Source organism: Archocentrus centrarchus, unplaced genomic scaffold (assembly GCF_007364275.1).
Source record: "Archocentrus centrarchus isolate MPI-CPG fArcCen1 unplaced genomic scaffold, fArcCen1 scaffold_41_ctg1, whole genome shotgun sequence".
NCBI classification, from domain to species: Eukaryota; Metazoa; Chordata; class Actinopteri; order Cichliformes; family Cichlidae; genus Archocentrus; species Archocentrus centrarchus.
In genome coordinates, this window is record NW_022060267.1 from 522,805 (window position 1) to 544,779 (window position 21,975).

General features: G+C 40.2%; 1 protein-coding gene across 1 annotated transcript; it reads left to right on the forward strand.

Annotated features, from left to right (window-relative positions):
* The first annotated feature begins 4,487 nt into the window (after positions 1 to 4,487).
* Positions 4,488 to 8,673, forward strand: LOC115776976 (type-2 ice-structuring protein-like). Its single transcript, XM_030724795.1, has 5 exons — positions 4,488 to 4,576; positions 5,886 to 5,967; positions 6,054 to 6,188; positions 6,344 to 6,455; positions 8,606 to 8,673. Exons 1-5 carry the CDS (start codon positions 4,488 to 4,490, stop codon positions 8,671 to 8,673), a joined length of 486 nt encoding a protein of 161 aa, XP_030580655.1.
* Positions 8,674 to 21,975: the final 13,302 nt, after the last annotated feature.

The window sequence follows — 21,975 nt, forward strand, 5'->3', positions numbered from 1 at the left end:
TATTTTTCAGTCAAGGTTAGCACAGGAAACCTAATCTATTGATGCCTGGTGCATGATAAGTCATTTTTGCTATCTTTATTTTATCACACAAAGCATAGAAATAATCAAGTATATGAGTTGTAGAAAAATGCATTATCACATCCACAGTTTGGCAACAGCCTTTTTAAAATTCTAAAGAAGTTGCAGCTTTTAAAGAAACATAATTTCCCAAGAGTTATTGTTCAGTCACTTACATCTAATACAGGAACTAAAGTAATTTTGTCATTTGCTAAAGGAACACTTCTCTATATGACAAAACATTTCACTGAGATCGATGTGCAAAAAATAGCATTGGCACCAGTGACCTCAGTTTCTTCACCAGTTCTGAGGTAATGGTGAAAGAAAAGCCTGGGCTGAAATTGATGGAGAGGAACCTTGCATAGGCATCTCAATGTTTTTAGATGAGAGAGTATCAGGTGGAGGTTCGTGGTATAAATTTATTGAAACGTAATGTTTGAATCAGTAGGTTGTTCCTAAGGCAGCCATTTGTCCTGTCTCTCTCCACTCAGCCCCAATTGGTCGACTGCCGTCCCGAAGCCTGGTTCTGCTGGAGGTTTCTTCCTGTTAAAAGGGAGTTTTTCCCTCCCACTGTTGCCAAGTGCTGCTCATAGGGGGTCGTTTTGACTGTTGGGTTTTCTCTCTAAGTATTGTAGGGTCATTCTTTTAGTTACTGCTGAGCCTTCTTGATAACAGCTGTGATGTTATCTGTCCAAGAAAGATCAGCAGAGATGAGGACACCAAGAAACCTGAAGGTGTGGACCCTCTCCACACGCTCGCCGTTGATGTAGAGGGGAGCTGGGTCAGTCCTGTGCTTCCTGAAGTCGATGATGATCTCTTTGGTTTTCATGGTGTTCAGTGCAGGTTGTTCTCTGAACACCAGGCTGTCAACTTCAGGACCTCCTCTCTGTAAGCTGCCTCATCTCCCTTTGAGATGAATCCGACCGCTGTGGTGTCGTCAGCAAATTTGACGATGAGGTTGTTATTGTGGACCATGTGAGAGGGGGGAGGCCTAGAGTATGCACTTTGGTAGTGAGAATATCTGGGATGACTGTGTTGAAAATTGAGCTGTAATCCACAAAGAGCATGGCTCAAGTGGCTCAGCACAGAGTGGAGAGCTACAGCGATGGCGTCCTCAGTGGATCTGTTTGCACGATATGCAAACTGATGGGTGCCGAGTGTGTGTGTGTGTGTGTGTGTGTGTGTGTGTTTTGGGGGGGTGTCTTTGATGTGCTGGAGAACCAGCCTCTCCGGTGTGAGGGCCACAGGGCAGTAATCATTTAGGCTGGTGAAGGATGACCTTATTGGTACTTATTTATGGCTGTTTTTAGGCGGGGGTGGGGGTGGGGGGGTGACTGCTTGGGCCAGGGAAACGTTGAAAATCCTGGTGAGAATGAGGGTGAGCTGGTGAGCACACACTCTGGTCACCTTGCCCGATACTCCGTCTGTTCCAGCAGCCTTCCTGGGGGTCACTGCCAAGAGCATGCAGTGTATCTCATGCTCCTCCACAGTCTCAGTCCTGAGACCTCAGAGTGGAAGGACCTGAACTCTTCTGTTGCAAGTGGGTCTGAAGGTAGGAGGGAAGCAGATGTAGTACACACTTATATGTAAGAATGCAACACTGATGAGTAAGAGCCTTAGAATTTGAAATAAATCTTAATGCTCCATGATACATAGTGTCGAGAGCATGTAGACTCTTTGATTGTCCCTGTCAAGTCCTTTAAACAATTTTTTCTTGTTTCAGTGACAGCTGGAACTTGAACCGGCTTGGCGGATCCACAGAGGATGCTGACCAACTCGGCTTGACTATACTTTCTTTATTTGTTCCAAACATGCATTTCAGCAGTTAAAGGAAGTTAATGAAGTAGGTTGAAAACCTAAAGGCGGGAAACACAAAGTCTCATTAAATGTACAGAAGTGTGTCCAAATGTTTGACTGGTACGTAACTCCTGATAAACCACATAAAGCAATATTATTACCAGTATCTCAAACAGCCAAGAATATTTGTGTTTTATCCTTACAGTTTTTAAAGGTTTTTAGAAATCAATCATGGATTTATTCCAAAGTTTTAAACTCATGGATTTCATATTAGAATAAGTATGTACATTAATTACTTTAACTAGAACAAGCTTTCAACGTGACATTTAAAGTGTGGCAGGTTTGGTTTGGTTTAATTCATACAATTTTCCCTCCTCTTTTGCCTAGGCCTGCAAACTCATACCAGTCTATCCAAATGCTAAACTAATAACAAAAATATGATCACATGCATAAGTAGCTGAACAGTCCCTATCTCACAATGGTCTCTGTGGCGACTCCAAAGGCCTAAGTTGCTTGAGAGGAAATACTGGGCCCTGTCCATTTGCATGCCTGTACGCTGCCTTCACTCCTAACAAAGTACGCTGAGCCCACGATGAGTTTGTGTCATGTTTATTGATCCACCGCCAAGCATGAATGGAAATGCCAATCAGCCGCCAAACTGGCAAACAAACACTACATACGAGCGTTCTTCCTTCATGCATTACTTTGCATTGAGTTACGTTGCATTGCGGTCAACAAAAATTACGGCCACCCAGCTAAACTCTCTCCTCCATAACCCCAAGCAGGTGAGTGTCACACCCCTTTAACCCTGTCAGCTGTTACACCCACACCCATGTGATCCATGCATCAATACGTCACCACGACCGCTGGCATGATATCAAAACACAGCTTAAGACAAAGTGTATCTGGCACCTACAGTCTCCTTTTAAAAATTCTTGGATCCAGATCGTGATCCGGATCACCACCAGTATTTACTCAGTTGCTCCTTGTACTGCTCCCAACAACTCCAGAAAGGTTTATGGAACTCCATTATCCTGTCTGAGTTATCCTGCTAACAGACAGACAGACCAATGCAATAAAAAGCATCACCTCCCTCCACCTATTGGTTGATGAGGTCACTAAAAAAAGGACAGAAATGAAAGCTGGTTAAAATATGAGGTGGAACTGTTTAGGTTATCTGTAGCATTTCCTGAAGCATAGAAGTTAGAAATCAAGAATCACTCACCTTGCATGACAAGCAGCTGTTTCCCAGCTGTTTAACAGGTAAGCTAAGCAAAGTTACTGTAGCATCTTGTAGGCCACTGTGGGGCCTGCAGGTAAATGGCATGTTATCAAAGACATGCAGTTACCTGCTATAAAGAACACTTCAGGAAATCATTTCTACCGTTCTCCATAAAACTGTATAATAACTCTTCTTTCTGTGACAGGTGAACACACCTGAAATTTTTCTATTATATCCTCTTGCTGCTGTCTTCCGGATTCTTTGTGTATATATTCTGATTTCTATTCATAGTGTATGTATTACATATTATTTTTCAATGCAATTTGCACTACTGTCTTGTACAATGTCGGCCTTAATATAACTCTTCCTTACCTATGTTTTTTATATTTTATCTTGTTTTTCTATATGTATATTTTGCAGTCATCATAGGCACTCTCACTTTGATGTTTAGTTACTGTAGATTGTAATTTTTCTTGCTTCTGTAACACAATGTTTTCCCTTGTGAGATCAATAAAGTATCTATCTATCTATCTATCTATCTATCTATCTATCTATCTATCTATCTATCTATCTATCTATCTATCTATCTATCTATCTATCTATCTATCTATCTATCTATCTATCTATCTATCTATCTATCTATCTATCTATCTATCTATCTATCTATCTATCTATCTATCTATCTATCTATCTATCTATCCTACAGTTTCTGAGCTCAACATGTTTTCAAGGATTCTCGTTACAACTCATATTAGAGCAAATGGTCTAAAATATTTAAAGATTTGAGATAATGAGATTACACGGTTTTTATTATTTATTACTTTTTTTAAATTATTTATATTTTTATTAAAGACTTACCACTGATAGTCACAAATGCGACTAATATTAAAGCCCTACAACAGACTGTCCAATGTGACCTGTGCAGGGTGTAACCTGCCTTTCATCCCATTACAACTAAGATGGGCTTCAGCCCCACCACAACTCTGAACTGGACAAGCACAAGAAAATGGATGGATAAAGGGATGGTAGATAGATGGAGGAGTGGATGGATGGATTAACTTCACCACTGTATATTTTCCTAGAAGACATGGAAAAGCTTTAGTAATTGTTCAGTGGTTGTACTTTGTGGAACTTCCTTTTATAAGTTAATCTGTGAAAGTACTGACTAACACATGAGGAAGTTGTGCAATGAAGATCTTTTTGGTTCCTCGTTTTGTAACTATGTAATCCTATATAACTGCTGGTCTTAGAGCTGTTCCACACCTCTGCACTGGAAGGCTGAAGCTACTTACCGGTCCAGAAAAAAGGTAGGAGATGATATTCCATAATAGACCTGGTAAAACTCCTTTATTCAATGAGCTGCCAGTCACGTTGGGTCTTCTGTTTTTCCACAGAGATATTTAACATCACGATGAAGCTGCTGACTGCAGCTGTACTTCTCTGTGCAATGATGGCTCTGACCACTGCTGCTGCTGAGTATTGCAGTATAAAGTGCATCATATATACGTGTGTGTGTGTGTAATGAATCATACAAATTAACAGTACATCTTGTGGATAACTATAATAAATCAAAAACTGATCAAAGTGAACATCTGCTGTTTCGATCCGTCCAGCTCTTCAAACTAAAAAGGCCAGCAAAGGGAGAAAAGGACTCCAGCTTACAGGTCTGTGAATATTTTCCAGATTATCACTAAGAATATTTGTCTTTCTGTAATACTGAACAGAAGTACCTCAATGTACTGTATGATGGGCAGTTAAGTTTGGAGTACAAAGGGGTTGTCGGTACAGGCAGTATTTTTTTTAGGCTAATTAATAGAAAAAATGGATAATGTACTCATAATAATCTATAGATTAGTGTGTAATTACACCTTCCAACAAAATCATGCATTCATATTAACTTATAATTAATCTATTATAAATACATAGGAGTGGATGCCGGTTTGTGGAAACCACCATCTTTACTTCGCCCACTGATAGGTGGAGAGAGGTTATATTTTCAGTCCTACATAACATGCATAAACATGCTCATTTATTCCACCCTCTCATCTCTGGATGGCACGTAACAACAGCTTGTTTTGAGCTAACATTATGCCAGCTAATGTCAGATAAAAGTAAATAGGAGGAAACTCCGGGGTAGATCCGGTCCGGAGTCACTTTCCTGTGCGAGTTCTCTCACCACAGATGAACGGTGGCCAGAGTTTTTCAGGTGATTCGGGGGTTAAAAAAGTCAAATATTGTAAAATATTTAATGTGCCTTACCCATTATTTCCTGATTTATTGCTAAGTGTTGATATTATTCCAGTCCCGTCGCCAGATCTCAGTCTTAAAAGGGGGCTTATGAAATCCAACAGGTTAGCTTGATTAGTGATCTGGCTTGGGTGGGCGGGCCCAAGCGTATCAGTGGGCAGGCACGGCCCCCTATGGCCTGCCCATAGCGACGGGTCTGTATTATTCAATTATGTTGAAATATAGTGTGTACAAAAATGTTTTTTTGCACAAACAGTAGTCCAGCCGTGGACGTGATGGGGTACAGTCTACATGTATTGTTTTTGATTTCTCTTAGCTGACTAAAGCATGTTTGCATCCAGTAACTATGAACGTGCTGCAGTTCATGGATAGAGCCTGGTTGATCCATGATCTCCAGCACTGTTCTCATAGCACTGGCAGGCCTGTGGAAATTAATGAAAACCGCAACTTCAAGCATGTTGCAGGATTTTTCCACACAGCGAAAAATTAATCACCGATACTAAAAACATTTTTGCTTGTTTTCAGAAGAATCATCAGGAGATTATTTTGAGAAGCCAAAAACGACTTGTCCCTATGGTTGGAAGAAGTTTGGTAAGCGATGCTTCCTCTATGTCATCCAAGCCTTGAGTTGGGCTCAGGCTCAGGTAAAAATACCATTTATTCTTTATGCACTGACATTAACTCTCATTGAAAATCTGCTGTCTGTTGATTCTGTTGATCTCCAATATAGAGAAACTGTGACCACATGGATGCAAACCTTGCATCTGCACACAGCTTCAAAGAGTACAAGTTCATTCAACACCTGATATTTACTTCTAGTCATACAAGCAAAGAAGCGTGGCTTGGAGGCTCTGATGCACAAGAGGTATCTGACAGATCATTGTACAAGACAGTCAAATGATGAATCTATCACTGAGCACTGTACTTTGATAATATTCTCTCTAACTTTTTTAGGTTTAGCTGTTTTTAAATGTGTTTTGTCTAATGTAATGAAATTGTAGATTTCGTTCTGTTTTCTAGGTTGGTTATTGGTTTTGGATTGATGGAACACAGTTCAGGTACATGAACTGGTGTCCTGGACAGCCCAGCAACTACTATAGCAGTGAGCGATGCCTGCAGATGAATTATTCAGGTAAATCTTCAAATAAATCCCTGATAGTGTGAAGAGGAAAAAGTCTAAATATCCTATATTTCATTTTTGGCTGGGTGAAAGTGAGGAGGAAGTGTAGCCTGAAACAGAGGCCCCTGGTACACCACCAACCTGTTCATGTTTTGAACAGATTTTTCCAACTTAGCAACACGAGGAAAAAACTCTGGTTATTGGTGACCGTAGTCTTACACACCTCTCTGCAGCTTCCCTCCTCCTGTCTTAATTGCTCTATGGTGCACTCACAAAGACAGAAACACCCTCAACTGCCCCAAAGACTAACTCAATTACTCAACTACTAAACATTAGGTCTCTTTTGTCAAAGTCCCTGTTAGTAGCTGGCCAACAACTATTGCTGAAGAGGTGGAGAGGGAATGTCAACAGTATGTGCATATTATTTGTACATTAGTTGTAATATGTTTTTTTTTTCCACTAGTTATCTGTTTTATGACCAGTTAGTTAACATCAACTAATGTAAGTCTATTAGCATTAACCAACCAGCCAACCCAGTGATGTCACATTCTGTACTGGCCAGAGTTGTTACAATTAACGAAAACTGACGAAATAACGAAAACTGAAATTGAAAAAACATTTTCGTTAACTGAAATAAATAAAAACTACAATTAAAAGGAAAAAACGATAACTGACTAAAACTGTATTGTGAGTTTAAAAACCTAACTAAAACTAAGTGAAATTATAGATAAAATTACCTTTCTTTTCCTGTTTGTCATTTTATTTAAAAGCCTTCTGGATTCATCATTTTTCCGCTCTCCGAGTTTAAGCTGGGAGCGCCGTCGGGCAGCTGTGCGTGTGCGTGAGAAAGTGGCAGAGTCGCTCTGAACCGACGTAACCCGACGTTCACCTCTGGAGAAACGTGACTACTCTTCGGGTCCACGCAGCCGCAATGTTGTGATTAAGCTGTTCAGTCCTTGTGTGTTTCTGGCTACTTTATCAGTCAGAGAATAATAATCAGGACTAATAATCAAAGCATCGATATAAGGACTCACAAATGTCAGCAAATTCCTGGAGGGAGACTCGGAATAGACATGAGGGAATGAAGAGAAGTGAAAAAACAGGGACACATGTGTTTGCAGCCAAAAAAGTGAGCACAAAGAGCGAGGACCAAAAGAAAAAAAAGTCCCAGCTGGCACTGCATATAAAACACCTGCACATGACCACAAGGTAATTAACACACACAGTCCAGATACACAAGCAGAAATGTGGACACGAGGTCGGACACTTCCATAGGTTGTGTACAGAGGCTGCAAAGACCCTGAAGTCTAATTAGAACATCTAACCAAGCTAGCTCCAAGACAGAAGCAGCTTCAGGTGGTGAGAACATCAGGATGCAGCTGGATTTGACCTTTGACTCCTTCAAAGAGTTTGTTTTTGTCAAACGCCACATGTAGCTGTTGTTGCACTGACTCTGGAGTTTATTGGGAGTTAATTGTAGAATTTATTGAGTTTGGGAGTTCATGTTTTACTTTGTTTTACCCTGTTGATGCTCATGTGTGTCCTAATTATTACAATTTACTGTACCACGTAGTGCTGCTGTCTTGTGAACAGTTGGTTGTTGAATATATTTCTTTATGGTATCTTTTGTTGAGTTTTTATGACTCACTCTTGTAACTTGAATCTTTCACCTGAGAAAGTATGAAAATACTAAAACTAATACTGAAACTAACAAAATTAAACTAATACCAAGCAATAAACCTAAAATAAGAACTAATAAAAATGAGCAAAACCGCTCTGAAAACGAATTAAAACTTAATGAATTAGAGAAAAAAGAAGTAAAAAGTAACTAAAACTAAACAATAACGTAAAATCCAAACTATTATAACCCTGATACTGGCACAAGATGGCGCTACACATGCTCTAAAAACTGTCACTTTAAACACTTATTTATTAACTCCAGCTTCACAGAGAGTCTTAAATCTATGACTGTAGAGCATGGCTTCATGGTATAAATTAGCCTGTATACATATAGGGTTTCATGTCCTCTTCAAATAGTGGTGTGATAGTACATTGAACAGTGAATACTGACAGATATTATTATATAGAACCAAATATTTCTCTCAGTAAGTATGTGTGCATGTACTCATGGTTTCAGTCATGCTGTTTTTTGGTGCTTACAGACCACAAGTGTTGGGATGATACGTACTGTTCCACTCTACTCCCATCTGTCTGCGTCAAGAACATCTGATGATTCCTGGGCTCATATGAAGGGACGCTACAGCTGGCAAAGAAGCAAATTTCTCATATTTTCCTCAAAGAATCTGTTTCTGCTTTTAGATCATCTTTTCTTTTAGTGTAATGCTGCATTAGGACTGAAGTGACTGGAGTTGGATTGTCTCTTTTAATAGGAGCAAACTGAATGTGTAGTGGGAAAGAATGCTTTTAGCAAATGTTCACTGCCAAGAATGAACTGTTCTTTATTTTCTGCATCATTAAAATCTTAAGCATTGAATCAAACTGGTCACATTTTCATGGGTCTACTCCTCAATTTCAAAGGCATCTAACTATAATTTAATCATTTTTGCAAACAGCTTATCAAAAGTGAGTGTGTCCAAACTTTTCACTTATACTACAGATTTCTGTGCAACTATATGATCAAAGAAGTTTTAAATTCAGTTCACCATAACTAAGCAGAAAACGGCAAAAAATGTATTTTCTTCTTCTGAATCCTTTGTTTTATTAATTTTTTTAATCATTGTGTGTGACGTAGTGAGGACTCAAATAGATAGACAGTGTGAGGTGGAGTACAAATGATTGAGCCATTTATTCAGCCTGGAAGGTCCATTGGTGAGTAACACAACTGAAAACACCACAAGGATAACCGGAGCACTCAGGAGAGTCAGAAAACATGCTCGGAACAAAGTACACCAAAAAGGCAGCGGTACAACACACAGGCTGAGGGTTTCAGTACACACAGGTTGATCAGGGAGTTGGACTGTCTGTGCAGCCTCTGTAGGGTCCAGGTATCACCTCGTGTTACAAGTAGTGACACTGAGCCTAGCCAAATGGAAAATAGAGAAAAGATAGTCAGAAAAGAGGAGGCAGAGGAATAAGATGTGAATGGCCTGCAAAACTCTTCCTGTTTTGGGGGTTGTCTCATTGTTCCCAGAATGCACTTGTTGTTATTTCATTAACACCAAAGCAGCTGGAACTGGAACCTTCTTTTACTCTCAAAGATCCTTGAAAGAGTAGTTGTAAAACAGCTCACTGATCATCTGCAGAGGAACGTTTATTTGAAGACTTTCAGTCAGAATTCATCACAGCACAGAAACAGCATTAGTGAAGGTTACCAATGATCTTCTCATGACCTCTGACTGTGGACTCTGTGCCTGTCCTGTTGGACCTCAGTCTAACCAGATACTTGATGGTATTACCTTGGCTGACACTGTGAGGAGTCTTGGAGTCATTTTTGACCAGGATACATCCTCCAATGCTCATATTAGAGAAATACATATGACTGCTTTCTTGCATTATGCAATAGTCTAAAATTAGAAACATCCTGTCTTAGAGTGATCCATTAACATCAGGCTGTCCCCAAACCTGTTTGAAACGCCTTCAGCTGATCCAAAATGCTGCAGCTAGAGTACTGACAGGGACCAGAAAGAAAGAGCAGATTTCTCCCATATTGGCTTCTCTTCATTGGCTCCCTGTTAAATCCAGAATAGAATTTAAAAACCTTCTCCTCTCATACAAGGTCTTGAATTATCAGTCTTGAATCCTCTTCTGTGGAAGCAGCTCCCAGCTTGGATTCAGGAGACAGACACCCTCTCTATTTTTAAGATTAGGCTTCAAACTTTCCTTTATGATCAAGCTTATAGCTGGATCAGGTGACCCTGAACCCTCCCTTAGTTATGCTGTAATCAGGCTGCTGGCGGGTTCCCACGATGCACATCATGACTGCTTGTTCTTCACTTACCTGTTTTCACTCTGTGTTCATGCACCACTCTGCCTTTAATCACATATCTTCTCTGCATCTTTTATCAGCTTAACTGTCTTGATTACACAAGCAAAATAAACATTTCCATGTTTTTGTCATATAAAACAGCAGAACTACAGTTCCTTTTTGTTCAGGGCAAAACTTTTAACCTAATCTCAAATGCTGAGAGGAACAGAAGATAAATACCTTGATAGTCACGTCTTCAGCAGTGTTTCTGTGTCATGGTCTTTCTCCTGAGTCCTCACATTTACTGAGTACCTGTCACTGCAGTTGGGTTTGAATAGACGACATACTTGTGTATGAAAAGCAGGTGTGAGCAGGAGTGAGTATTATAATCTCATTGTAAATTGTAACAGACAAATTGTCTTTCCACACGTCTCTCCTGAGGACATGAAAAAGGAGTGTGTGCTTACAGAGCTTTACACCCAAAGCTATTAAAGCCAGGTTTATTTGCATTGCACAGTGCATGCTGCATAAAGTTTGCACACACAATCTGTAAACGACAGGGTGATATACATGATTGGAAAAGTCACGACAGTCCATCCAATGGTTCAAATGATGTATTGATAAAATCAGAGGATCACTGAAGCAACACGATCACAACAGGACAGTTTATTTGACTACAAAGCTTCACCCCAAAGCTGATCTAGTTAACATCATTTGTAAGGTACATTTGGAACAACAGGTATGTTGATATGCTGCAACACTCAGCTGCATAGATCAACATGTGTGCAGAGACTTCACAAACAAAAAGGTTTACAGATTTATTCCATCAGTTTATTACAGAAATCATTCATTGTGTCATTATTAATGCACCCTACTTCGACCTACTTTGAATGCAGTATTCAAATATAATGGATATTCAGCCTAAATGTTGCCTGTTTGATCTTTGTGTTTGTTTTACTGCCTTTCTGAGAACCTGTTTAACCATCAAAGTGGAGCTATACCAATACAATAGACATACAATAGAAAAAGCATTTACAATGAACAATGAAATTAATCCATTTGAATACAAGAAACACCCAAACAAATAGCTTTAATAATGGAAAAAGTCTGTAGAAAGCACCATAGGACCCTTTTACAGTTACACTAACAGCTGTTAACAGTAGTAAACACCCTCTCAGTCCTTGTGACATGAACTATATAAATTTGAAAACTAAAAATCTAAGGCCGTAGGTTTGGCATTAAGGCTATTTGCTGTGTGATCTTTAACTAGTGCTAGAATGCTAGTTTAAGCTGCTATGGGACAATAGAACAGCAAAACAGTACTAGGCCTCTAGACCTTTTCTGATGCATTGACAGGTTAAATTTTACTTGGCAAGAGAATGATCTGAATTCTGATTGGTTGGTGCTGTATTATACCCTTTAGTTGTGTTCTTGAGCCCAGAGCAGAGCGGGGAGGGTGAGGAGGTGGTGACAGGGTTCTGCTAAAGCACGTTTAGTGTTCTAGTCAAGGAGAATTGATTTCTTCACTTATTGACTTCTATAATAATAAATGAAACAAATGACACACAAGGAGGTTGGAAATAAACATGTATGAAGTATATCATACTGCCTTAAACTTTCCATGATACCTACACGTTTATACTATTAACTCAAGCCTATATCTAAACTGCTGCAATATTCACATGCACTTGTCTTGGTTTAGTCCTGAAGTTGATTCTAGTTTAGTCCTGGATTTAGTCACATGTTTTGTCCTTTAATCATAAAAATGCTTTTTCCTGGGTTTAATTTTTGATTCCTTGGTTAGGCCTGTAATAATTGTAATAATATGCTTTTGAAATGTCACTTAGAAAGACATATACTGTTTATTCTCTTGGCCTGAAAACTATGAGAACCTCTGGACTATTACAGCTAAAAACTGTCCTTCATTGACTTCACTTAGTGCTGCAAACCTCTGCTTGCTACTCCACCGCTGTCTGACATACTCAGTTGTGTTGCTTCTGTTGCGTGTAATTCATGTGCCATATGAACACTGAGGCAGAACGTGTGATTTATCCAAGTGACTTGCACTTTGTTTCGATAAATAGCTGCATATGTCCAGCTTTCTTTTCTTTTCTACCATCTCTGCTGTTCCTAGCTTGCTAGTTAGCAGCCGGTCACTGCATTGATTGAAGCCATACTTGTTGATGTGGTAGTGACCACGCCTCCAGTGCGCTTATTCACGAGGGAAGTCTGCATGTTGTTAACCTGTTGTGTACCGTGGAGCACAGAGTGTGATTTTTCAATCAGAAATATCAGTAGGGACATAATCGATTGGCATCGATTGGTAGATATGTGTCCCTGCCAAACCTGCCCAATTCTGCACCCCTGTAAAAATCTACACTATAAAGTCTGAGCTCACAGCAGCTCTCTGCTCTGCAGTTCATTTTAAACTATGCAGCAATGCTAAGTCTGAGATCCTCCAATCCAGTCCTTCACTCTTTGTTAAAACAACAACACGGGATTTTTCCTGCCCTGAGCAGATACAGCAGTGGTGATACCAAACAGCTGGGCAGGGTAAGCCAGGATACACCTGCCACGATCACACACTTCACAGTATTGCTCACCTGAGGTGACATATTCAGAGTGTTAGAAACAAGGACCCCAATAAACCACAACCACACGGCACAGGTTATAGCAGTGATGGTAGCAGAAGGTCTCAGCTTTGATTGGTCACTCCTTTTCTCCACCTCTGCCGCCTGGCCCTGAGCGAATCAGAGCACAGAGAACAGAGAGGCTGCAGAAAGATATAATTATTAAGGAAAGAGACAAAAAGAAGTACAATATGATATTGGTGTTGTTAAGAGGTAATAAAGCTGTAGCAACCATCAGTCCTATGCAGAGCCCCCAAACACAGCCAATGCTGACGTTTCTGATCCTGAGCCCGCAGGTATTTCTTAGACTCATGTAGGTGATGGGGTGAACAACAGCCAGGTAACGCTCCACACAGGTGAGGACATGAACAAACATCTCCCCATACCAAGCCATGAAAGAAACAAAAGGTCCTACTGTAATCATCAGTGAGTTATTAGAGTATATGCCACAAATATAGCAGATACACCCCAATACCCAGATGAGCTCCATGGCAGCCATGTGGTATGCAAAGAGAGTGATTTGATTTGTTAAAGGAGCGCTGCTGCCGCCATCGTTGGAAACCCAGGTAAAGGATGAAGGTGGACAGAGGAAAGACAAAGATGGTTTTCATTGCAACAAAGGAAATGGCTACGTAAGAGCTCTCTGTAGAGCAGTGGTAGATCAGAGGACTGGAGATGGAGGAGGCATTGACTGACATATCCTCTGTTTATCTTGGCCTGAGAAAGGAAAAAAATAGAGAGACAAATAAGCAGTGAGGGGTGGGAGGGAGAGTTAGAGTGGCAGTAACCCCCATTTACTTATGGACCCGTATTATCAAAAGAGATCAGATTGCTTCATTCAAAATTACTATTATTGCTTTTTCTTTTTTTAAATAGAAAATGTAATTCAATGACCTGCAACATCGTCGGCATCGTGCATGTTTGGGATTTCATTGGAGGATCAGTCATATTTAATGTCTCCTTTTTCTTTGCCAGTTTATAGCACTCAATGCCACAAATACTGGAAATGCAGACTTACTTTCATGCTCGTGCATTTTTAAGTTTCCCGGATCTTGGGATCAATCACTGGGATTTTAATTCAGTTGCCTGAGTTCAAACAAGTAGAAATGAACTAATGAGTGGACAGAAGAACCAATGAACATGTGAATAAAACCAATTAACATCACAGAAATAATCAAGCACACCCGCATATAGATATTTTGAGGTTTTTGGACATAAAATTCCCATAAACAAAAAAAGGGGGAAAAGCAGGGAAAGAAGTAAAGATTTAATAACATTATGAAAGTAACTGGCCTTTTCAGCACTGGTTCTCTGGTGGTCTTCCTCCTGAGTCTTACAGTGTATTGAGTGACTGTGAGTGGGTTCTATTATATGTGAGTGAAAAGCAGCTGTGAGCAAGACGAAGAGTAAATTTTCATGCAAACTTGTCTCAGAGTTTCACAGTTTCTTTTCAATCTTGTCTCGACAGGACGTGAACCAGAGCAGCGTGTTGACGAAGCTTCGTGATAAAGTCCACTTTATTCATGTTGGACAGCTCACACGTTTGACATATTTCATAACACTTTTTTATAGCGGCCTAATACTATTTTTGTTATGTGATTTTTTTTATGTGCTTATCTGCTTCAAGCTGAGAAAACTACCTTTCTGTGACATATGAGATTAATAAATGAAATCATAATTAAAAAAATATATAGTTTAGTATTTTACATTTACTTGCATTAAACATTAAAGTTTTTTTATCTGAAACATGCAAGTGAGAAATCAGGGAGGGAACAAATACTTGACTCAGCACTGTACAGGAAACAGCAACAATCTAAATCAGAAGCAGATACTAAGTAACTACAGTATCATTTTTCATGCCCTTCTTCTATAATCATCCACTCTCCTCTATGTTTGACTGGGCTTTTCTCAGTGAACGGCTCCTTCCTGTCAAAGTCTTCATCACTGAAAGAATCTTGTCTCTGTGTGCATGTTGTGTGTCTGCAGGTAACATTTCTTTGTGAATTCCTTCCCAGTAAATTGCTCAAAAGGCACCAATTCAGTGACTTCAATTAGAGCAGCTGAGGTCCAGCACATCCAGCTTCCTGTGTCAGCAAACGTGCTCCTTAAAACAATCCTGACAAGGTCTAGTATAGAGGTATTCTAGCTACATAGTTCAAACTACCTTTTCTCCTCGGGTGTAAGCATATGTGTGTCTGTTTTTTATTTCATTTTATTTTCATTTCTACTGTAAACTTGGACATTTTACCACACGAGTCCAGTTTCCATCAGGCGAACGGCAGCTTTGGGAATTTATAAGTTTGCTTCATTTTTCTGTCATAGAGGCTGCTGCTCACAGTGTGTGATAAGTTTAGAGTTTATAATTAGAGCTAATTATATAAACATGTCTTCATGTTTTTATTGTTATTCTTTTTAGAATACTTTTTTAAAAGAGAAGACACAATTTAATATATGGATATAGTTTGTGAATGACTGTATTTTAACTTGTAGTAAAGGTATTTGACCACATGATGGGGATACAGTCAGCTTCATGAATCCGTCCACAGCATCATGCAGAACACCCAACTAGGCAGAGAGTGAGATGAAAGTTTGAACATGAGTTCATTAACTTAAAATCCACAGTAAAATACAGCAAAGACAAATTTGAATGTAATTATGTCAGTGAGCTGAATCGGTTTTTGATTTATTTTTTTAAATCTTGAAATAACATTAAATAACAGAAAAAAATGCTAAATTTGTTGATTTGATTACCTTTGAAAGCAACATCTTTGCCATTCCAATGAAACCCCATCAGTGTGAGGGGGGCACGTTGCTGCAGTCTCAGCTCTGAAGCTCGAGTTTCAGTGTGGAAGGTGAAGGCGTGACCGTGGTGATGTCAGTCCTTCTGCCAACAGTCAAGAAGAAAGGTGGGGGCCTGGCCTGATCTGTGAGCCAGAGATGGTGTGGTCCTGCACGTATCACTGTCCAGGACTGGATGTGCTGACCTGATAGTGATACTGGATACTGACGGTGTGCGACATGATTATCAACCAGGAGAATTTAGTGAAATCAAAACAATAGTTGTGAACTTTGCACCAAGACAACAGCTGAAGTTCAATGTGAAGGTCTCCAATGGCTAGAATACAGAATGAACATCTAGAGACACTTTTCACAATTTCAGGAGACTTCAATCATGTTTGTCTCTCCTCCCACCTGTCCTGACTGTCCTACCACAGAAAATAAAAGTCTCCATCTGCTGTACAACAATGTCAAAGAAGCTTACAGATTGTTGAGTTCATCAAATGAAACTCAGTCCCTTCATGAAGTCTGATGCCCTCTCTGTCCCTGGTCCACCTTTTATTACTGTTACACAAGCCATAAAAAGCTTGTATTTTCTTCTGTCTTTACAGCTGTCAGGGGGTTATCTCCGTTTCTGACCCCCCCGGCCCGTCTCTTTCTGCTGTTTCTGCTTTCAGTGATGAACAAAAGGAGAACAAAAAGAAGAGACCACGTGCACCTCTACCCTTTATGTGCTAATATTTTATTTTTTAATTTTTTTAAAGCCTGTCATGTCTGGCATCGGAATGATGATCCGAATGCACTGATGTACCAAACATATTAGCTCTTACAAGAACAGCTCTATACATTTTCTATAGGCTATTCTTCTTAATGTTTGTATTTTTTACGTAGTTATTTATGCCAGGTCTGACAGGCAATAACGAAGGGGCAATAATGAGGGCAAGAAACTGCAACCATGCCCCCCGCAATCCGGAGGCGAATAGGAAAGGACCCAGGCCATCCACAGCCCTCTAGAAGCTCAGAAGACCCGAGGCCACACATCCTGTTATTAAAGCCTTGTATGTGAGTGAACAATCATCTTCTACTTACACATTATTAAACAGAACACAACCATACAACTTCACTTCCTTATTTGTAAATCTATCACTAATCATTTTAAAAGAAAATGGCTGAAGTTTCCTCTCCCAACAAGCCTTCAAACCCTCACCACATTGTATCCCACTACTCTAAGAGCACCATTCAAATTTGTTCTTTCTTTTACTTCTCATACTAATATCAAATGAGCCGTCATCATTTCCCTCTGGGATTCAAAAAGTTATCTATATTCTTATATGTTGTCAATACAATGCCAGAAAGAAAAAAAGAGTGTTAAATAGCTCAGGGTCACAGTTATTCTACCATCTGAAGGAGAAACTGTAGTGCCTTTATGCTTTCCACTCATTTGATGGAAATCTAAATTATCAACCTGCAAAGGGTTGAATTCAAAGAAAGATCAAAGTGAAAAATCACACACGGCAGGCATAAATTTCATTGCAGCAACTCAAAATGATGCTCAGTAGGTCATATGTACTTTATGAATTACTGGATAAAAATACATTTTAAGAAATCAAGCTCAGACTCTTTCACTTGGGTCTGCAATCTGTTCTGCAAATGATTCAAAACAAGAAAGCATCCATCCATCCATCCATTTTCTTCCGCTTATCCGGGGCCGGGTCGCGGGGGCAGAAGCCTAAGCAGAGAAGCCCAGGCTTCCCTCTCCCCAGCCACCTCCTCCAGCTCATCCGGAGGGACCCCAAGGCGTTCCCAGGCCAGCCGAGACACATAATCTCTCCAGCGTGTCCTGGGTCTACCACGGGGCCTCTTCCCGGTGGGACATGCCCGGAACACCTCACCCAGGAGGCGGCCAGGAGGCATCCTAATCAGATGCCTGAGCCACCTCAACTGGCTCCTTTCGATGTGGAGGAGCAGCGGCTCTACTCTGAGCCCCTCCCGGATGGCCGCACTCCTCACCTTATCTCTAAGGGAGAGGCCAGCCACCCTTCAGAGGAAACTCATTTCTGCCGCTTGTATTCACGATCTTATTCTTTCGGTCACTACCCAAAGCTCGTGACCATAGGTGAGGGTAGGAACGTAGATCGACCGGTAAATCGAGAGCTTCGCTTTTACGCTAAGCTCCCTCTTCACCACGACGGACCGGTGCAGCGTCCGCATCACTACAGAAGCAGCCCCGATCCGCCTGTCGATCTCCCGTTCCCTTCTCCCATCACTCGTGAACAAGACCCAGAGATACTTAAACTCCTCCACTTGAGGCAAGAACTCGTTCCTGAGCCGGAGATGGCACTCCACCCTTTTCCGGCTGAGGACCATGGCCTCAGACTTAGACCATGGCCTCAACAAGAAAGCAATGTCACTTAAATTTCTTACATTCATTTAGCAATGCAGACTTTTCACTACTGACTGTCCCGAGATTAAAGTCACTTAAACCACTCAGTTCAGGCTTGTGAAAGAAGCTTTTAATGGTTACATTCACATTTCTGCTCATAAATTCACTGCAAATCAGGTGTTTATCATTCTGATACTCTGCTTCCCTCTACTGTCCTCAACTGCCTGACCAATGAAATCATACAGAAAATGATTACTTCAAACGGTTCCTGCTAAAATGATAGCGTATACTTTGACAGGACTGCACAGTCCTGGCTCTCTCCAGAATTAGCACTTGTTTCTGCAGCCTCTCTGTGCTCTGCTGGGGTCCTTGTTTATTTCTGGAAATCCCACTCAAGGCTTTTAAAGTAAAAGCTGGGACGACAGCTAAAAAATAAAATGACAGCAAACTGTGTAAAGGGCAGACTCAATGTCTGCAAAATGCTCTTTTTATACACATGCATGTGTCAAATTCAAATTCATTTTTGTACAAGAACAAGTTTACTAAAACTGATCTATCTCCATGCTGCTATTCTGCACTTTGTATTGTTGTACACCTGTACTATTACCACTGCACTCGAGTAACATACCTCAACGAAAGGAAATTTCAGTCTTCTGTGTAATGTACTGTTACATGGTTTGATTGACAATAAAGTTCACTTTGACTTTGACTTTGATCAGTTTGTTACTTAATAAAAACTGTTCTTGCTGCAGTTTATGACAGTTCAGGTTATGACAGTTCAGTTTATGACAGTTCAGTTTATGACAGTTCAGCTTATGACAGTTCAGTTTATGACAGTTCAGTTTATGACAGTTCAGTTTATGACAGGTTATGACAGTTCAGTTTATGACAGGTTATGACAGTTCAGTTTATGACCATCTAATTGTTTAAATAATCATACAGTAAAAATGGAATCTATTGATGCAAAATGCTGAGTGAATGTTAAAGTGGGCAGTTGATGTTTCTATTGGCCATTTTAATGGTGGTGTTCCTCAAGTCTCCATCTTTACTACCCCAATATTCTTCTAACTGTGATCTGCTCTCTCTCCTCCAGGAGAACTATTGGTTTTGGAGTGATGGCACCACTTTCCACTTTACCAACTGCTGTCATGGAGGTCCCAATAACTATGGAGGTCACCAGCACTGCTTGCAAATGAATTATTCAGGTACAAGTCTAATTGATGCTACTCAGACAAGATTAAATCAAATATGGACTCAAACTCAAAAATATTCTATCATCTAACTAATTGAACTCAAAAAAACAACAACTACTGTTTGTGTTTTTTAATTAAATCAATTACTAGTTTTCAATATGAAAAAAATGTGTTTTGTGGCACGGACATTATAAATTGCTCAACACGTTCAATGGCTTCCTCTTTTTCTGTACTTCCAGGTGGAAAGTGCTGGGATGACGTGTGGTGTCACCATCAAAAACCTTCTGTCTGTGTCAGGAACATGTGACGACTCCTGGATTCAGCAGTGACACAGGAAGGCACGTCTTTGTGTCATCAGCATCAGATATCGGCTTTAATCTCCTTGACTGTCATATCGCTGTAATTATGTGACAAGAATCAGAAACAGAATGTGGCTCATGTCTTTGATAAGAAGAGTCTGAAGGTTGTATAAAAGAATGCTTTTAGCTTTGAAATGGTCTTTTTTGTGTGCAGAAATCAAAGATGAATGCATTGAAATGGGTTGGTTTACAAATCTTTTTGTAATTAACATCAAATATGCAGAATATACTGCAATACTGCACCAGAAACAGCTTAAACTATGACATTAACTCTCCACCCGTTACAATGTGAAGTAAATCATTTTTATTTGATATGTGGCTTAAACCCCTCCAGCTCAAAACACGAAACATAAATATATATATTAATATATATTAATTGAATTAAGTAATGAATGCGATGAATTTGAAATTCATGGCATTTGAATCAAATTTAAATATTTAACATGATAAATATGAATTGAAGTTTGGTGGATGAAGGTTAAACTTCCAAATGTTGTTTATTTTCCCACCAGTCTGCTACAGACCAACGAAGGGTGGAAGAGCTGCTGTGATCAGCAAACTGCTGAATGTACAGGTACAGAGGACGTACTTTCTGTAGCAGCTGAGGAAGTTCAACCTGCCCAAAGAGCTGATGGTGCAGTTCTACACAGCCATCATAGAGTCCATCATCACCACATCCATCACAGTGCGGGGCAGCGCCGTCACAAACACGACACCAAGAGACTGCAGCGTATTATGGAGTCTGCAGAGAGGACCGTCGGTGTGAAGCTGCCCACACTGCTGGACCTGCACGCCTCCAGAATCAGGAAGCGTGCAGAGAAAATCATCACTGACCCGTTTCACCCTGGACATCAGCTGTTTCGGTGCCTTCAAATCAGGCCGACGTTTCAGCCACATGAAGACCCGAACGACCAGGCTACAGAGAAGCTTATTCCAACTTCCATTATTCTCAGGAACAATTGAACACTGCTGAACTGTTCATACTTGGGACACTTGCATATCAAAATGACCTATTTCATTTATGTAAGGGCATTCACAGGATTCTCACCTTTACTTCAATTTTTATTTATATATTTTATATTTTCTATAGTTTTTATACTGCACAAACTTTTTAAAATCACAGGTAAATTGTACATATTAATATTTTAAATGTTTTCTAGATTTACGGGTATGAATGTGTGTGTAAGGACAGAGTGAGCTGTGTGAATAAGACTGTTTTTACTGTATTTTTCTGCACTGCGAGCGTAACCAAAAACTAATTCCTTGTTTGTGTGAGCGATACTTGGTCAATAAAGCCTGATTCTGGTTCTGAAATTAAAGTTAAGCTTCATAACTGGATAGTTTTATTCTACATTAATGTCTCACTTAATATAGTTGATATTAATCATTCTCTCAGCTGTTTTCCTTGATGCTGAAATGTGTTGTGCTGTTTTAACAGCTTATTTTGAGTTCAACAATTAAAATGAAACCACAAAAAGGAGAAAAAGTTTGTTCTCTGTTTAATCAGCTGCTTTGACACAGCTGTGCTTCGCACTGTCACGGTTGCTAGGCGACAGGAGCTATGCAGAGGTGAGGACAGGTGATGCTGATACGAAGGCGAGCTGCTCACTTCCTGCCTTTGCGGTCTTCGTGGGCTGGGAAGAGGTCGGGGCCGCTCAACAATACCACTCAGCTACTGTGGTCTGAGGTCGCCTCTGTGAGAAGTATAGAAGCTAAACTTGAGAGGTGATGTTTCATATCCAATATGTCCACTGGACTGCATCATTTAACTTCTTAGATTCCTCACTTTTTCAGATCTTACAGAAAGATTAGAACATACAGTTGAATGCCCTTTGACCCCATCATACACTAGAGGGAGCACTTTGCAGAAATGTCTTTATCAAACCACACTGGTGGATTCTAAACCAATAAGTCCACATACTGAGGGTAGGAACAACCAGGTTACTCATTCTTTGCCCAGCTTCCCCCTTCTCTCCTGCACGGATGAGCACAGCCACCATCCCCGGAAATATGGAGCAGTTAAGAAACTCTTCAGTACTCTCAAAAGTTGAGCCTATTCTTGTCAGAATGTAGTGTCACGGAGACTGAAGTGTGAGGATCCAAACGCAGACATCCAGAGCCAGATTGAGGTGGACTAAAAGTTTTGGATGTGCGTGTCCGTTTTTCTTCTTTCTTTTCTTTTTTTGTGAACGAAAAGTGAGCCATTTACTGAGGGCTGATGGTACAAAAGTTAAAAAGGAAACTGAAACCATAAACTTACTGAA